Raw genomic sequence first — 18,526 nt, forward strand, 5'->3', positions numbered from 1 at the left:
CTGAAATTATTAATTTGTAGTGATGGCAGACAAGCAAATTGCTTGATGTGTGGATGCCTCTTAATACTGATTCACCTGATAGAGTTAAAACATATCTAACTATGACAATCTAATTCTCTTTTACAAGTTATTAGCTGTGAAAGGTGCACAAAAAATTCTTTATTTTTAATTCACCTGTTGAATACTGTAAAATTGTTATTGCTAATCCACTGTTGTAGACAAGTGCTGTCTTCTGTAGAGAAATTCATAAGTACTTAATATGTATTGGTTATATATTAAATATAAACTGGTTATACTTTATGTACGTTGTTCCTTTCTACCTGTCTTTTTTTTTCTCTAATGCCTTGCTATGAAAGTAAATGCCCTATTATTTGAACATATTTGCACTGCAGCAAGAGAAGCTGGGTGATATCTGCTTCTCACTGCGCTACGTCCCCACTGCTGGCAAGCTGACCGTGGTTATCCTGGAGGCAAAGAACCTAAAGAAGATGGACGTGGGCGGCTTGTCAGGTATGTCCCCCCGTTGTTTGCAGGTTCGGAAGCCGCGTGCTGTTTCGATTGTGAATTTGTTTTGAAAAACGGAACAGTGTGGTGCGGATGGGGACCGCGGGTTGGTGGATGGTGATGGGCACGAACAGGAGGCCTTGTACAGTCTCAGTTTCAGAGTCTCCTCTCAGGGCTTACTGTGTCGAAAATGAAAATTTGCGAAACCCGCTGACACTGAGTCCTCTCACAGCATCCGTACAGAACAACAGACTTCTTAAAGGCCCAGCGGGAAAAACGAGAGTTTCCCAGTATACAGATCATCGTGACGAGACCATGTGAGAACACTGGTCTGCCCCTGAAGTGCATTCATTTCGCTGTTTACACAGAAGGCCTCACGATTATCCAGCAGGACATCAAGTCTGTTCCCAGGTGGGGGTTTGTTGTGGGCGTTAAAACAGAAGTAGAAGAGGTGAGTGGGAGTGAGTTCACGATCAGAAACAGGGAGGAGGCATAGCATGAATACATTTGGGAGAGTGCAACAATGCTTCAGCATTCTACACGTATTCTACAATATTCTACATAAGCAATCCTCCTGCAGAACCATTGATCTATTTAAAACTAATTTAGGTAGTAGCCTAGTGGGTAACACACTCGCCTATGAACCAGAAGACCCAGGTTCAAACCCCACTTACTACCATTGTGTCCCTGAGCAAGACACTTAACCCTAAGTTGCTCCAGGGGGACTGTCCCTGTAACTACCGATTGTAAGTCGCTCTGGATAAGGGCATCTGAAAAATGCAGCAAATGTAAATGCAAATGGACTAAAATTTAATGTAACTTACTTTCCAGTAGTTCATTTGGGCAACTTTTTTTTTACCCAGCATGCTGCTGCCATGTTTGAGCGCATTGGCAGCCACGTGGCTCCATTTGAAAATACGGTAAATGTAAATACATGTGAATCTGCCATCATTCTTTACGTAGTGATCATAGCTCAGACCCCACACAGGAAGTAAACCAAATGCATCTATATTAATTTTTTAAGACGTTAAATATTTATTTATTTTTGAGCCTGCTTTATCCTTATGGTTCTAACAGAAGTTATGCTGGTCTCCATCTCTCTCTCCATCCATGTGACCCTTTCAGCACACAAAAAGCACACATCACTCGCACTGTGCATTCTCTACACACCCTGCCAGTTCTTCCAGCCCCACCTGCTGAGCTGTAAGTGGATAGAGGTTTTCCTCATGGTGAGGAAGGCCATTAAGCATGGAGCCCTACCCCGCTGCTGCAAAGCGCCAGCACTGGCACTTAGCCTCCTGCCATTTGCATTCTGAGTCCAGTCTATTCATGAGCTGTCTGTCAAGTTGATAACTGGCAATGAAAGGGGCGAGAGGTGAGAAGGCTGCAGCCGCAGGTGCCACTGCCAGAGGCCGTGGGTTAGAAATAGTTTTTTTAAATGAGAAGGATTGTGTTTGATGGCCAGAAGAATTGTGAAGATGAAGGAACAAACAGTGGCACCACTCTTTTATCTCTGGTATATGGCTTGATAGAACAACCAGTGCTTTCAAGCTCCTTCAAATCTTCAGCCCCAGTCAAGTCATGATTTTTGATTAAATCATTGATGTCCTGTGCATTTAACCCATCACCCTTGGTGAGCAGTGGGCAGTCATGAAAGGCGGCCGGGGAGCAGCATGTGGGGACGGTACCTTGCTGAAGGGGACTTCAGTGGCATTGAATCTGCTTGAAGGTTGAACCCACAACCCTTCAGTTACGAATCCACTTCCTTAACCACTAGGCCACCACCGACCCTCAGAGCTGTTACTTCTGTGACTTTTACACTTCTGTCACTTCCGGGTCAAATCCCCGAGAGGAAATTGTCATGCTCACCACCAGCTAAATTGTTTATCTTTTATTTTGGTCAGTGACAATAAAAAATTGCTGTACAAACAAGCCAAAAGGGGTATATTGCTACTTAACTTAGTTAAGCGGCACAGTAAATCAGTAAAACAGGAAGGACAGTAGTTTGATTAAATGACCTAGCTGTGCTATAAACATTGTTGGGCTAATTTGCATGGAAATGTACTCAGTGATAATGAGTGTTATCAAAATGCAATGTAACAACTAGCTAAACTGATACAGATGTTGTTACAGATGTTTAGATGTATTTGTCACTGTCAGCAAGAGGCTTTCCTATGAGCCGAGTTAAACTAACATGCAATGACTGTTGACCCAACTGAAAGGGTTACTTAGTCACTAGAGTTTGTAGAATGCGAACACTGCATGATCCAATTTCTGAAGAGCTTGAAGGTTACAGTGACAGCTGTTCATTGTATTGTCCTTATCACCAAGTAAAAAATATTGTAAGAGGCTTGAAAATGCACTCCTGCCGACAGATGCTACATCCCTACTTCAGATGCGGCTCTGATGAGAGGCATAAAAGCCTGCATGTATAATGCCAATAATTAACCACTATCACCAGCATGACTCAGCTGGAATTTGAAAGGGAGGACGTGTAATTGATGGCCTGTAATTTGTCCTTTTTTCCACCGAGGTCCTGTTTACTGAGACTAATTAGTCATTGGCTCACAAGAGATGGGTATTTCAATTAAAAGATATGTAATTAGAAATAATTCTAAAAAAAAAAAAAAAAAAAAAAACTTCCCATTTTTGGTCCTCTCAGAAACTAAGTGCTGGTGGAGCTCATTGTTTGAGTTCCACAAAAGCCTTATATTGGCACAGAAAATGTCTGCTCTTGAGAATTGTTGAGTATTGTTGTGATGTACAGAATGATTTTTTTTCCTAACTGCCATTGGTGTTTAACCTTTAAACGGGGCACTCACAAACCCACCAGGAGACCCTTGCAGAACAAAGCCTGGGAGATGCCAAGCCACAGTGATGGTTGAAATTAGACATAAGAAGGCTCCTGTTTAGCTCATCAACACTTTACACTCACAGCTCAGGTTAACATATATGAGATGCAACATGTCTGGAGTGTTTGCCAATGTTACACTCACTCGTCTACCAGTCAGAAAGCAGTGATGATATGTCTGCATGTTTGGTTTGGTTATGATATGGTAACAGCAGCACGATAGCAGCTGTATTTCTAACGATGGCTGCGTCAACACAATTGAACATTACTGCCACCTACAGGATTGGAAGCTGGTAATGATGATTAGGCGAAATGCCATATATAAAACTTTGTGCATCTGGCTCATGACGTGGATCTTCCTCTAAAACTTGATGGATTTTTACCTGAAACACACTACGTCTATTCACCATCTTTTAAGTAATCAATCAGACTAACCCCACTGAAAATATAAGCAAATTAGATTCAGGACATACATGTTACAGGAACCCATACAACGTGTCACTTTACACATCGAATCCATAATTGCCAGACTAGCTTGTTTTGTGCATAACTCCGCTTCTTCATCTGCGAAATAATCGGACTGTAGGGTGGGTCTTACACCTCCACCTCTTGTCGGTGTGAATACACCATCTGAATTTGATCTGAAATTCATTTACGCGTTTCACACATTGCAGTTCTGTTAAGGTACTCTAATGAGCATGACTCTGGCAGCTGGTGTGAACGACTCAGGCTTTGGTGCGAAGATTTCTGAAGCATTAAGTTAATGTGAAAACCTGCCCGAATGTTGGCTCCTTTTGATAGATTAATGAGGCCTGAATTTATGTGGTCATGAGTATAGGTTTGCATTCCATTAGTATGATTTCAGTTTTTTTTAGTTCATTTGTTTTAGTGAATTGGACAAATATTCTAAATGTTGTTTCTAGGCTATGTACATTTGGCTGTAAAGTGTGCGTTATTCTTCATGAACAGTGAAACCCTGAAAGGCCAACTTTGGAACTAAAATCCACTGTAGGTGGCGCTGTGACCCTGCACAGTGTAATTATCTAGGTAGACTCTGCATAGAGAAGCAGACAGTTATTTATAAAAGCAACTAATGAGTGCAAGAGGCTGATCCCTTCCCATTGACTTTTCCCAGCGAAGGTGTACTTGATCTGATGACTTCACCCATGGTCAATGCACCGATTACCGCGAGCACAATTAATATGGCCTAACCCAGAATGACCAGTTAACCAGACTGTGAAAGATCTCTCTGAATGCATCGCCAGGTTCACTCCCTGGGGCCCTACGCACGTGAAACCAGATGGTCTCGGACAGACTGCGAGGTCTAGAGGTCCACCATGAGAGCAGACGTAGGGTCTCTATTCCTAATATGGCAGGGCTGGCTTCCCTCCCTCTCGCAGGAATGCAGCACTCAGGCTTTTCATGTGCAGATAAAGCACATTTGGATTGGTTGGAAAATGAGACGGGGAGCTGGAAATAACAGACACCCTCCACCCAACACTTTAGCTTGGAGTCCAGGCAGAGGTGAGAAAGAGAAGGTGTGGACGTGCTGCAAGACTCTCACCTTTAATGTGGTCAGATAAAAGGCAACAAATTGATTGATCCTTTCGAGATGTTAAGAGAAAGCCGTGTTCAATAAAACCCAAACTCCTTATATTCATGTCATATTCAACAAAGAGGTCTAAAGTGTTTTTAAAAATGCCATGCATCAGTTGAAATGCAAATATTGCACTGTTCAGTTTTAAACGATGAATCGATAAAATCAACATGGATAATGTGACTCCAGTGGCTCTGTTCTGTGGAAATGAAACTCAACTCCCTCCGGCACGCTGTTAAATGTGGAGCCAGAGTAGAGAAGGCGCAGGAGAGACTAGAATCAATCGATATCAGGAATTGTTACTTATTTGGTTGCCCTGTACCATGATGCAAGATGCCAAGGCTGTCAATCACCTGCTTCCAAAGTGTAACAATAACATGAAAAAAAACTATTTATACTAATCATGCAAATGAGATGCTGTGGATAGATAGGGTCATGTTAGACGTTGTACTGAAGTCGACCTTTTCAAGGTCATTTCACTGAGTTCAATGAAACTGGCCAAATTTCATAGTGTCAAAAAAAAGTTTTCAGTGAATTGGGTGGGACAAAAAAACTTATGATTTGACTTGATTTGTGTTTCATTTAAAGACATGCAACAGATCAGGCAGCTCTTCATTATAATATGTCAGTAAAAAATTGAACCGGCGGCTGCTGCTCCCCACACTTACCAATTCGATACGGGTCTAAGCTGTGAGGTCTTTTGCTTATAAATGAACTTTCTCAGCTTCTCATATAAAATCTATCAAAAAGCAATTACAGCTCATCAGCGCCTGGGATAAAAAGCGAGGAATAAATATAAACACAGTGGAGACGTGACACCTTGAATAATGGATCAGTTCATCGCTGTTACTCTATGCCACAGAACTTCACGAACCTGTGGACAGATATGGATGGAGGGGCGTTCTGCTGTCCTGTTATTGCTTTTCACGCCATTCCATTTATTTTTTTATGAGGCGTCCTAGGGCTTTAGACTCCGGCCGGTGCACACAGAGGGAAGAGATTCAGAATGGAAGGGAGATGGTGGCGGGTGATATACGGTGGTAACGTGGCCGCTTGATGGTGACTGGCCGTCACCGGCAGAGATTCTCGTTTAGATGCCGCCAGCCCTATTCACGCGTACACACACACTTCCATTTCTTTGTCACCGCGGGACTACAATTCTTCACAGCGGACACAGTCTCACCGAGTGGCTGTCTCGCTCTTTCTCTTAAACTCTCAAACACACACACACACACACATACACCTTAGGGATAAACTCACCAGCCTGGCAGCCACCATCCCTCCAAATTGGATAGGAGATTAGCAGTGTTAAGCTTTACCAATATTTGCTGATGATGGAAATCCTACAGATGTTACCAGTCAAATTTTTCTAGGATTACCCATCAGCCATTCAAAGTTGTCATAATTCACACCATATGGTATTTTGAAGATATGTACAGCTCAAATAAAAAAAAAAACTGCTTTTACTGAAACACACAATTAAGTGGACTAATTGTGAGGGTCTTGAGTTAAATATGTAATTAGAGTATTATCCCATGCCAAAATAATTACACCCATTTACTGTTCACGGCCTCTCTTATAATCACGCCAAGAAAAACAAGTGCTGACTTCTGTCTGTAACCTAATTCTATGCTTTTCAACATGAGTTTCATGACCATGTGCCTCTGTCACTCACTAGGCATCAAATCTCTCAGTGTCTCTTCTATTGTTCCCTCCCAAATTGCTCCTTTAACAAACCTGCCCTCTGCTCGTACCCACGGGGCCATGCTTTTGTAGTCCGGTGTGAGCAGCAAGTCAAGTGTGCCGGCAGTAAATTGGAGAAGGGAGCGTGGCATTTAGAGACACCCACGGACAACGGGGAACCCTCCACAGAATAGCAGCCGCAAGAGGTCCCTCCTCCTTTATTTCTGATTGGTGGACAAGTGAGTCTAGGGGAAGGGACCAGCCGGTTTAGTGACATGGCCTCACAACTCCAAGGCCGTGTGAGTTCAAATCCTGACTCGGACCTTGGGTGTGTGGAGTTTGCTCTCCTAGGTGGATTGATTCTGTGACTCTGTGTATGTGCACCCACTGTCCTGGGATGGGCTCCAGCAGCCATGACCCTGATCATAATTCCTGAATAATTCCTTGCATCTCTTCATTACATCTGTGTTTTCACTGTACGATCAATGCACTTCACTCGCAGGTAAATTGCCCCTGTTGAACAGAAACTAGAAAATGTTCTATACTTAATAGTTCCTGAAAAAATATGATAAAGGGCTGTGTTTTTATTAGCTCATTTTTGCAAATTGTTTAAACATCTGTCTTTACTAATGATCAGTTCTGTGGGTATTACTCCAGTGGAATCCATGCATATCAGGGCTGCACTAGATTCATGTGGCTCATTCAGTATTTTGGGGTGATAGCAATAGAATGTGTGGTAATTAATTAATTAAATTCTTTTAATAATTATTTATTTCCTCGTACTTACTTAAACTGTTTCCTTAGATTGTCACTGCCTTGGGGAAATTTGTCATTTATATTTTTTACATTTCATACAGAAATGCATAGCACTTTGGTGTTCGACGTGAATCAGCAGCCCATTGTCTCACCTACATTTACTCTCCACGGCCTAAAGCCTTGACCTTGACCAATATCCTCCACAGATCCCTATGTGAAAATCCACCTGATGCAGAATGGGAAGAGGCTGAAGAAGAAGAAGACGACAATCAAGAAGAACACCCTCAATCCTTACTACAACGAGTCCTTTAGCTTTGAAGTGCCGTTTGAACAAATCCAGGTAACGGCTCACCTCACATGACATGTATTAGTGTTATAGTACTGAAACAAATGTGCCAGACTTACACTAAGAAGTGGCATCTTTCAAGGGTGGGGGGTATTAAGCAGGGAGTGGTGTGTTTTAAATGTATGTGAAGAGGTGGTGTTTGGATCATGACAGTGACAGTGACAGGTTCATGATTGACCTGTATCACACAGTACAGAGCAGTAGCGGCTGCAAGTGTTTCAAACACAGACCATTTTCGCAGAAAATTGAAACGTCTGACCAGCTTGTCATGAAGTTTATTATTAAACCCAATATAAATAGAACAGTGCATATATGAGCATTTATTCTGTGACATATTAGAGGATTATACAACTGGGGTTTCAGTTCAACATCTTTAAGGATGTGCCTGGTTCCTTCAGATGGATTGGAAGAGTTCCCAGCTGTATCTTCAGCTTCAGAATGAAGCTAAAAATATGCTCCATATGACATGACCGTTACCAGTATTTTGAAACCGAATTGCGCAGGTAACCACTCTCTACTGTCTACTGGGGTACACGAACAGGGTTGTTCATATGAAGCAGATGAATCTTCAGTGCTGGGACATGAGCGATTGAGGCACAGTGAGAATGGATTCTGCACAGATTCTATGCAGAATTTGGGCAGCCAGTAAAGATCAAGCAGTGTCTTCTTTTTCAGTGTGAACAGGGACCGTGCTGGATACAAAGTTCAAAAGTACCCATCAACTTGCATGATGACGTTTTGTTCTCTATCTTTTGCTTGTCCCCCCTTCACAGAAAGTTCAGGTTGTTGTAACTGTTCTGGACTATGACAAGATCGGCAAGAACGATGCCATCGGTAAGGTCTTTGTGGGCCTGAACAGCACGGGCACGGAGCTGCGCCATTGGTCGGATATGCTGGCGAACCCCCGAAGACCCATTGCCCAGTGGCACGTGCTGAAGCCGGAGGAGGAGGTGGACGCCCAGCTCGCCACCAAGAAATAGAGCGGGCGGCGCCCCCACCCCCTCGTGTGTAGAGCTCTTTAGCCAGTGTATGTACATACCTCAGTGATATATGGGTCCATTCACCATCATACTCCTTTTCTTCTAGTCTTAACGAAAATGAAAACGAAAAAAAAAAAAAAAAAGAAATGCCTTTTATAATCGTTGATGGTATTTTTTCTCCCAACCCTCACTGGCCCTCTGGAATTTGTGTTTCTATGTCGGGTTTCTGTGAAATAAATCCCCCACCACCCAGCCCCTTCTCTTATTTTGCCATCACCATCACTGTATCTCCTCCCGACCAAATGCCCCCTTCTTTTAAGCAATATGATCTGTATAGATAGCGCATGACTGGAAGAGTTTATTGTATCACAGTTGTATATATCAATATGCAGACAAAAAATTATTTCTAGTTTATGTGTTTGTATGTTGTTACCCGTTTCCTAATGTGTATATCTCGATGTTTTTAATAAGATGTTCTATTTTAAATTATGTAAATGCAGATATAGGAGAGCTGATATTATATATTACAGGAGTTAAGAAGAATTCTACCTTATTGCATTCCAGACAAAAGAGTGATGTATAAAAAAATGAACCCGCAAGACATACAAGACGCTAGAGGTCATACACTCGCGATGTAAAGGATAGTGTCAGGCCTTGGGTTAACAAAACAGACAAATATACAGTACATACATTTATATATGTATATTCATGCTATATATGCTATAAATATATATAATTAAAATGTAGGCCATTAACTAATATGGTTCCATGGGGTAAAAAGTTAAATGCTGCTGGAAATTATACAAGCACATGTTTTTTCTTATAAACTTTTTATACTCATTTTTCAATTTGAGGACCTTCGTGTTTTGCCGAGTTTTTAAATAGATGCAAACCAATTTTAGCCTTTTATTCCTTTCGTCTCTTCCTCACTCGGTCAGGGCTTCTCGCAGCGACACAAAGTTCGTTTTTACGTGAGATAGGTCCTCAATTTTTTTCGATCATTTATTCTTCTCTAGAACCCAACTGTCTATTCCATGAACCCTTTCAGAAGCGGACCACATGTCAACTAGTTACAAGCTGTAGCCATTGTGTCTTTAAAGTTTGATTGACGCCGTTGTGTTGTCTGCTTACGTTTTCCTGTAGGGAGTTGGGGATTTGGACTCTAGCTTTAAAAAAAAACAACATATTTTTTAGATTAAGTCAATGTCTGAATATTTTTGGTAAGTGCATGATTTTTTTAGGGTCTTTGCTAATGGCTGGGATGTGGGGGGAGGGGTATTATTAACTCTAAGGGGGGTGTCTCAGTGACAGACCCCCTTGCCTTCAAACCACAGGAAGAAAAAAAAATACAGTGGAAAAGTGAGGCCTAGTTAAAGTTGACGGAACCTTTAACGCCGCCTGGTGGATCCCGTGCAGACGGGAGCCGAGTGAGTCTCTTAACACTGCCATTTTCTCTTCGTTTTCTGTCAGGGAGGCAACAAATGTACATGAACCCTCCCTTTCATGCACAAGTCGTGGAGGTAGTAGCTTTGGTTTCTAGGGAACAACGTCTTTTGGCCACTACTGTGCCCTAAAACTAGCAGTTTTGCTTTGTGTTGCCTTCTAACAGTGACAATAGAGCTAGCCATGTTTTACTGCCAATCTTCCTTTTACCCGTGGCTACTGTATGGCACTGTTTGCCTGCGAAGCAACAATAGTTTTGTTGGGATTGCAGCAAAAAAAGAAAAAAAAACTCTGGAACAGGCGAACGCATTTGGGCCTTCTGCTTCGATGACCTCAGGCTCCTCTTGCACACTCCAAAAATAAAGTTCTTTTTTAATTTTTTTGGTGGAGCTGACTGTAGCCAGGCTGCTTTCATAGCGTTAGCCGAGCATAACACCCGAGCGTACGAGAAATTACCGTACCGTAACCGTAAAAGTTAATGGTCTGTATAGATAACATTAGTCCATATGTCCTTTAATACAAGTCTTATGAAAGGAAGAAGCTGATAATATATAAAGGAAAAATAAAAGTTTTACTCCATTAAAACCATGTCTCTTATCTTGGAGGAACCTCTTGTGTATACTAGATGCTAGCTTCAGGAGGATTTTCTAAATGTTTTCAATGTTATTGTGTAGTTGATAGCACTATTATATTAAAAAATGCTATTCGTCATTCCATAAGGGTCTTTGAGGACTGCTTGGTGTATCACTGTGACTGCCGTGTGTGCGTAGCGATATAGACTTGTCAGTAGGTAGCCCACATCGTTCTGTAGTGACGTTGTACTGCCATTTACCCCCCCATCTACATGCTGAGAGTGCGTAGCGTCGTCAGTTCTTAATAACTGTGGACCAATCGGGTAACTGGCGGAGCTATACACGCCGAGATGCGGAGAGATTTCGTGTTTTCTTCAACTTTTTTTTTTTGGATTTGTTCCTTCTTTTTGTTTTATTTTCCGGAACGTGAGCGGGTTGATTCACAGCATTTCGTTGAGCACTGTGCAATACTTGTATGTTCATCCCATAGTGTTATGTGGGTGGTGTTGCCTGAGGGGAAAAAATTGCTATCAAGTCGGATGTATTTCTCGCCAGTGAGTTGGTTAGGAAACAGCACACGTAGATTCTCTGTAGGCTGGAGCTTGACATATAACAGCAACTGTTTGGGTTCCCTCCCTGTTTGTTCATTTTTCTTGCACACAGATCCAGTGTCAGATGATTTGGGCTAATTAATTAATTAAATGAAAAATGATATCATTCCCCTAATCCAAAATAAATATGTACATATATATATATATTTTTTATATTTGTCTGAATATAATTTATTCATCTTTGAAGTTGGCATTGATATATCAGAAGCGTACCAATCTATTCGTTTCCATGAAGTATGGATATCATATTACCTTTAAAAAATGAGTTTATTGTTAGATAATTCATATTGCTACTGTCTGGTTAATGTTCTTTTGGTGCCCTGTTGAAAAAAAATCTTTATTTTATATTTAATGTGAAAACTAAGAATGTAAAATATGGACTGTGTGTTTAGTTTTTTGTTTTATTCTTTGTGTGGGACCAAGTATAGTTGGCAAATTGAGTTATTGTTGCAATAAATATCAATGTACGTATTTTGATTTATTATCCCATTATTTGATAGCTCTTTGAAAAGCTAAAACCCTCTATTCCAAAACATCTCAACACTGCATCACTGTTACCGGTAGCATATCCAAATGCTATGCCTCTTGTATTATTATTATTATTATTATTATTATTATTTGTTGTATATTTTTGTTCCTTTTTTTATTGTTTACATCAGTTTCTAAAATTAAAGAAAGGCTTGTTTTAAAAGAGAACAAGGATAAAATAAAAAAAACAGTCTGAATGGAATGAGAAAGCAGGAACAATGATGTGAAAACGATATGACTTTATTGGAAGCGAGTTTGGGAAGAGTCAATCGGGCAGTCAGGAGGGGAAGAGAAAAAAAAAAGGATAAATAAATATACATAAAAAGGTTAAAGAAAAGCAGCATTGCGGGTCGCAATGTTTTCAAAAGTACCAGAAAAATATCTACATACATGTATTAATAAGCCATGACCTGCATTGTGTCGCAATGCTGCTATGTGCAATGTGTGGAGGCGTTTGGCGGCATAATTGGCAGACCCCAACTCCCCCCCCCCTTTACTCTTGCCGACCAAAGCATGCAAACAACGCGACGGCGACGTCCTTCTCTCAGCAGAGCCCTGAGTACCTGCCGTGTTCCAATTTTCGCCAACAACTTCAGCAGCAGCGGCGACGACGACAAAGCCACACTTACACTTTTCAAGGCAAAGCTGTGTTCAAGAAGTAGAATCTGATGCTGTAGAAAGATCCTAGTTGCCTTTGTGTATAATCAGCTGCCTGCTTGAGTATTTTTTGTGCGTGGAAATTTTATCTGTGACCTTGTAGAACTGTTTGGGGTGTTTTTTCCTGCCATATCACTCGCAGCGGCGAGCTGACAGTTATCTTGCTGTGTATACCTTCATTTTTCTGATGAGGTGTTTTACAATTTCGTTTCACTTTGTGTAGTGATTCACTCTGTGGAGTTTTCTGACTGTTGTTATATAACTTCATATACACCAATGTTCAATAAAAAATGTTTTATTTCCTGTTGATACAGAACCTTCTCCTGAGCCAATTCTTCTGGGCAAAGCCACAGCGCTTACTGCTATATGAATATTTCATTAAAAACCAGACCTTTCCATTATCCGTTATCTCAAGATTAGCATTAGAATGGTTATAACGGGTTGATGCGAGTTTCTGCTCATCCCCCCATTCCAAATAATGTCAGATAAATAAGACAACATGGCGATTCTGCACACAGCACCCTGTTTAAAATGCTGGCTGCACAGTTTACTGTAATGGGTACCATTTGTAAGACTGCAGAACAGAATCCTTTCAGAATATTCACTACCCAGCCCAGGTAACGGCACACCTTAATTGGTAAATTGGTAAAAGTGTAAATAATAAAAATAATAATACAATGTGATTAAAATCTCCCTTTGCCAGTACAACACAGAGCAGGGCTTCTGAGACCATATCTCCAGACCTTCCACAGTCCTGGACCCTCTGCTCTTCACCACACTGGAGTTCCGCTCAGAAGCTTGATTCTGTGGACTGTAAGCATTTGTGTGTTGATTTGGCCATATTCTTTTTTTTATTCTTTTGGAAAATCACTGTCCTGCTGGAAGACCCAATGATGATCAAGGCCAATGTCTTTAAAAAATGCTGACATTTCATCAAGTTCATTACAATGCAATGTAGTCTAATGGACTTCAGGGACGTTGGAAGAAAAAAAGAAAAACATTACAAGTTCCACATTGACCGATGTGTAAAAAATCACATAGTTGTACACTAGATGTATAGTTCATACATGCATGTAAGATGAGGTATGAACTTTATCCCAAGAGATATTCATTTGTCCTAAAAACATGCTCAGTGGAATAAGAAAATAAAACGATATACTTTACAGTAGTAATAATGCAACGTTATCTTGAAATAACTCTTAACAAATTCAGAAATAACAAATAACTATGACAGGTATAGTAAAATTATTTTAATTAGATCAAGTGATGATGAAAAGTGACAGTGTTGTGCCATACCTAGAAAGAGAGGTAGCAGCATGTTAGGAGGGGTGAAAAACAACAGTGCAATTGCAGAGTCCCATGAGAACGTGACATTAGTGCTGATCCTGAGAAGATCACCTACAGAATGGGGAAGAGGGTAACGGTAAAAAGGACTCCATTCCTCCCTTCTGCATTTAAAGGCGACGAGTCTTTAGCTGCATGTGCTCACCAGGACGGAACCGGCCTGTTGTCATCATCGGTCTTTACCGCACAACTGCCAAGACCGCAACTATCAGAGTGAAAGGTCAGCATTTTCCTACATTTCCTACAAAGACCTGAGCCGCCTCAGTAGGAAAAGCCAGCTGTGCTGTGTTAGTATTCTTGGACCAAGAATACTGACACATCTGTACACATCTTATCAACCGCTATCATGGGGTGCCAATAATTGCAGAAGGTTCTGTGAACAAAGACAATTTCCCATTTTGATTATATTGTACGAGGGGCCTGGACATGGGGAGGGGAGACAGTCCACTGGCAGAATGAACATGCAGGGTGTCGGTATTAAAAACTCCATCAACATCATAAGTTCCCACGTCAAGGCGGTACCTTCACCACACCGCCAGCAGGCAGGACTTTTCCCAAGATGGACAACTTATCAATAATAAACATGATTATTTACATTTTTTTGACGAGTGAAGCAGCAGAGGTGCAGGTCCAAGATGCCATCCTGAGAGTGGACGAAATGACATCCCTAATGTGTGTGTGTGTGTCTGGGTGTGTTTTTTTGCCTCTCTCCATGTCCTCTCCATCTTGGGAGGCTGAGTGGTTTCTCTGAACCAGCAGCCTACAGAGATAAGAAGGGAGATGGAGTAGATTGAAGCGGAGAACCAAGCGCATGAAGCTCCTGATAATGATATATGGCTTGCTTCAAGAGCAAGATAAGAGTGGTGTGTCTGTGTGTAGGTGTGTGCATGTGTGTACGTGCATGTGTGTGTGTCTGTTTTATATCCTTAAGACTATCAGCTCCGCAGGATCAAATGCATTTTGGTGGACATGTCTCTAACCATTTCAGTCCATTACATCCATATCAATTTCCCTCCCATCAGGTGACTCATCCGAAAGTACATCTTCAAGGTCTCTTTAAGGCCTGTGAATACAAAATGTCAGTTCACCTTCACCTGCATCGCAGCGATGCCAAAAGCTAGCAGCGATGCCTAAATGTCAAAATTACAGGGGTGTAGAAAACAAATTGAAATGCATAAATAACAATACTAATGCGGTCACAGAATTGGCTTCTGTGTAAATGCAGATCTAATGCCGTAGAAAATCAGTGCTATTACCTGAACAAACAAAATGTGAAGTTACTAGGAATTGGAGCTGCAACAAGAGGCCTTAAAAGCCTCTGTGAACCCAAAAATCAGTAGTCATATATTTTTTACGGCCTTCTGCGCTATTTACCTTGATCACATGGCATCACCGCGGTATGTTCAGGAACAGGACGTCCATCCACTCATGCTTCCATCCACTCATTCTTTTGAAAGTGATTGTCATTGTGAAACACTGCAGCACAGCACACGGTGACCAGACAAAATGTGTCCTCTGCTTTTAACCATCACCCTTGGTGAGCAGTGGGCAGCCATGACAGGCGCCCGGGGAGCAGTGTGTGGGGACGGTGCTCAGTAGCACCTCAGTGGCATCTTGTGGATCGGAATTCAAACAGACAACCTTCTGATTACGGGGCCGCTTCCTTAACCACTGGGCCACCACTGCCAGGGTCTCATAGACCTTGGACTAAGATTAGTCTGTTCATATATTACAATTTATTTCAGAACCCATCAGCCATGACCTTATTACAATACAGTGTTCAGTAGTCTTGCTTTTGCCACCAGAACATTGCACAGTCCATTGATTTACATTCACAGCATTTACCAGACGCCCTTATCCAGAGCGACTTACAATCAGTAGTTACAGGGACAGTCCCCCCTGGAGCAACTTAGAGTTAAGTGTCTTGCTCAGGGACACAAGCGAGATTCGAACCTGGGTCTTCCGGTTCACAGGTGAGTGTGCTACTACCACCCATTTGACTGTGATCAGGAGAATGGGGAGAATTAAGTCAACACTTTTAACTCGGGTTTATCAAATGTTCTTGAACTGTTCTTATACCACGGTGTGACCGGGTGTGCAACATCCACATGAAGGTTTCCCAGCAGAACATTGCCCAGGGCAACACACTATCTCCACTGGCTTGCCTTCTTCACACTGTGTTTCCTGGTGTCTTCCTCAAGTGACGCGCACGCAATTTAAAAGAAAACGTGACTCGGTGATCCAGGGCACCTTCTTCGTTTTCTCTGTGGTCCAGTTTTGATGATCAGTGGACACGGGTCAGCATGGGCGCCCCGACCAGTCTGCAGATATGCAGGCCAATACATTACAAACCTTTCTATCAGAGGCAGCATTTGCTTTTTTAGCTACAGCAGCTCTTTCACATGGCCAAGGCTAAAGGTTATTTTGGTAGGTCAAAGCTTTTTGGTAGGTCTTTTGGTAAGTCCTGACTATTTTACATGAGGAATATTCAGCAAGCGCTGTAGTTTTTGGAAATGAAATCCTTTCTAGACAACTTGGTCGAACTTCGAATAGTGTTAACTAGACAGTTTTAGACCCAACTCTTTCAGAAGGCAGAGCCTTTTAATAAAAGTGCAAAAACTGACTGTCCCAAAGCCATTTCAGGAGGATGAAGCAATTACCTGAGCATTAGAGCAGATACAAGGACAACAGGCCTTCCTCGCGGCCGGCCGACTGGAGGTGAGGGGCCGGTAATGACTGCGCCACATCTCTGAATTAACATGGCGACATGGACGCCACTTCCCGGGAACTACAGTCCGGTGCGACACACAGAGCAATGAAATTGATGAATAGACAGGGATGAGTTTTCTCTCTCTCTCTCACACACACACACAACTAACTGCAACTAGCCAGCCAATCAAGCCATCACGAGGTCCCACCAACGGCAGTCACGTTACATTACCGCCCCATTTCCATGGTATCATCACATCAAATTAGCCTTAATGAACACAAACGAGGCCACAAGGAAGGAGAGATAATCAAACTTTTATTAAATGACTTCATCTTCTGTACATGCATAATGTCGAGAGAAACCATGAGAGAGAGAGAGAGAGAGAGAGCGAGAGGGAGAACAGTTTGAACCCCCCTCGTCCTCCAACATTCACGGTTAGAAAAACAAAGCCTTCCCCCTCCCTCCCTGCCATCCTTCAGTCCTTCCTCAACTCCACCATTGCTTTAGACACTGAACTCTGGCGTGGGGACCGAACCGAAATGCAGGCCGGTGTGTGTCTGCATGAACCACAAGAGAGCAGATGAGATGCTCACGGTTACAAAAAAAAAAAAAAAAAAAAAACAGCAGTAGCCTCTATGCTAGGGGTCACCAACACTGTTCCTGTATGGCACTCATCCTGCACTGATCGCACGTTACTCACTGCCACCCAGGTGAGTCAGGTGTGGTGGAACACGGAAAGATCTAAGCTGTGCGGGGCTGGTGGCCTCCAGGACCAGGGTTGATGACCCCTGCTCTATGTTATAAATCTGCTCTCGATAGCTACCGTATATGAAAGTACATCTGTAAACGCTTGGAATTAATACATTTTCTCCGACTTAGTGAGTCACCTGTAACACCACGGCCTACCATGCTCCATGATACGGTGTGGATATTATCTTGGGGGTTGAAGAACGTAGGGGAGGGTGGAACCGAGAGGTCCACTGAGGCACCAAAAAAAAAAAAAAAAAAAAGATAAAATGGACATTTGAGAAATCACACAATGTGCAAGCCATTATTCCCACTTTGGCTGAGGGAAGCAGCGGTTTCATCCCATTTTTTTGGTCGTAATGGCAGAGGCTTCCTCCTGCAGCCAGTCTCATGAATACCAATGCCAGAAGGGTTTTCAAAGATGCATAGAACACCTGAAACGCAATCGGCCACATCTGTGAGAAGGATATGCCTATTCGTCAAAGGGTTTAAGCCAGGGTTCTTCACCTCTGGACCAGACGAATCCAGACCTTGTTTTCCGTTCTTCCAGTAGTAGTTCACTTAATAATGACTGATTCTTATTGGCCATGGAGGCTTCATACCTGACACTCTGTACTTTGTATGCGAGTTGAAGAACCGATGGAGGTCTGCTACTCCAGCAAATTACTAATTAGTACAATCAATTCAATTCACTTTTTTATGGTTCATAAAAAAGAAGAGCCATATGTACAAAACATTTACATTAAGTAGATGGGTTGAACAAGGACCTTCATTAGACAACCTGCAGTTTTCAAGCAGGTGCCTTTAAAGGCGGGTCACTCCAGCAGAGTAGAAATGCTGAAGGCTGCTGAAGCTACAAAGAAGCTCAAAAATGAAGAGAAAATAGGGGGAAAAAACTAAAAACAGAACAGTATGCTGACTCTACACTGATGCAAACCCCTTCCTCCCAGCACACATCGGTGTTCTTCCATGTCCATGACCCTGCAGAGGCGTCAGGAGAGTGAAGATTTCTTTTCTGGTCCCTCTATGGTTCTACCTAGTCAACTGGCCAACCACCTTCAGCAGGGTCTTGTTCTCTTGCTTGAGCTGTTCGTTCTCATCCTCAATGTCATCCAGATCCTGCAAAGAAAACACAACATACACTTCAACTAACAAAATACAGCTAACTACTGCAAACAGCTAACCGACATTACTCAA

General features: G+C 42.2%; 2 protein-coding genes across 5 annotated transcripts in view; one reads left to right on the plus strand and one right to left on the minus strand.

Moving 5' to 3' along the window:
• Nucleotides 1-12,844, plus strand: part of syt1a (synaptotagmin Ia) — a 174,330-nt gene extending 161,486 nt beyond the window's left edge. For all 4 annotated transcript variants that reach the window (XM_028953977.1, XM_028953980.1, XM_028953978.1 and 1 more), the window contains 3 exons: nucleotides 393-510; nucleotides 7,598-7,731; nucleotides 8,511-12,844. In XM_028953977.1, the coding sequence (XP_028809810.1) occupies nucleotides 393-510; nucleotides 7,598-7,731; nucleotides 8,511-8,717 (459 nt within the window). In that variant the 3' untranslated portion in view covers nucleotides 8,718-12,844. The remainder of the gene's footprint in view (nucleotides 1-392; nucleotides 511-7,597; nucleotides 7,732-8,510) is intronic.
• Nucleotides 12,845-16,880: 4,036 nt separating this feature from the next.
• pawr (PRKC, apoptosis, WT1, regulator) overlaps nucleotides 16,881-18,526 on the minus strand; it is a 51,071-nt gene continuing 49,425 nt past the window's right edge. The window contains exon 6 of the mRNA XM_028954846.1: nucleotides 16,881-18,448. Coding sequence (XP_028810679.1) covers nucleotides 18,362-18,448 — 87 coding nt within the window. The 3' untranslated portion in view covers nucleotides 16,881-18,361. The remainder of the gene's footprint in view (nucleotides 18,449-18,526) is intronic.

This window comes from Denticeps clupeoides, chromosome 15, assembly GCF_900700375.1.
Source record: "Denticeps clupeoides chromosome 15, fDenClu1.1, whole genome shotgun sequence".
In the NCBI taxonomy this organism is placed as follows: Eukaryota; Metazoa; Chordata; class Actinopteri; order Clupeiformes; family Denticipitidae; genus Denticeps; species Denticeps clupeoides.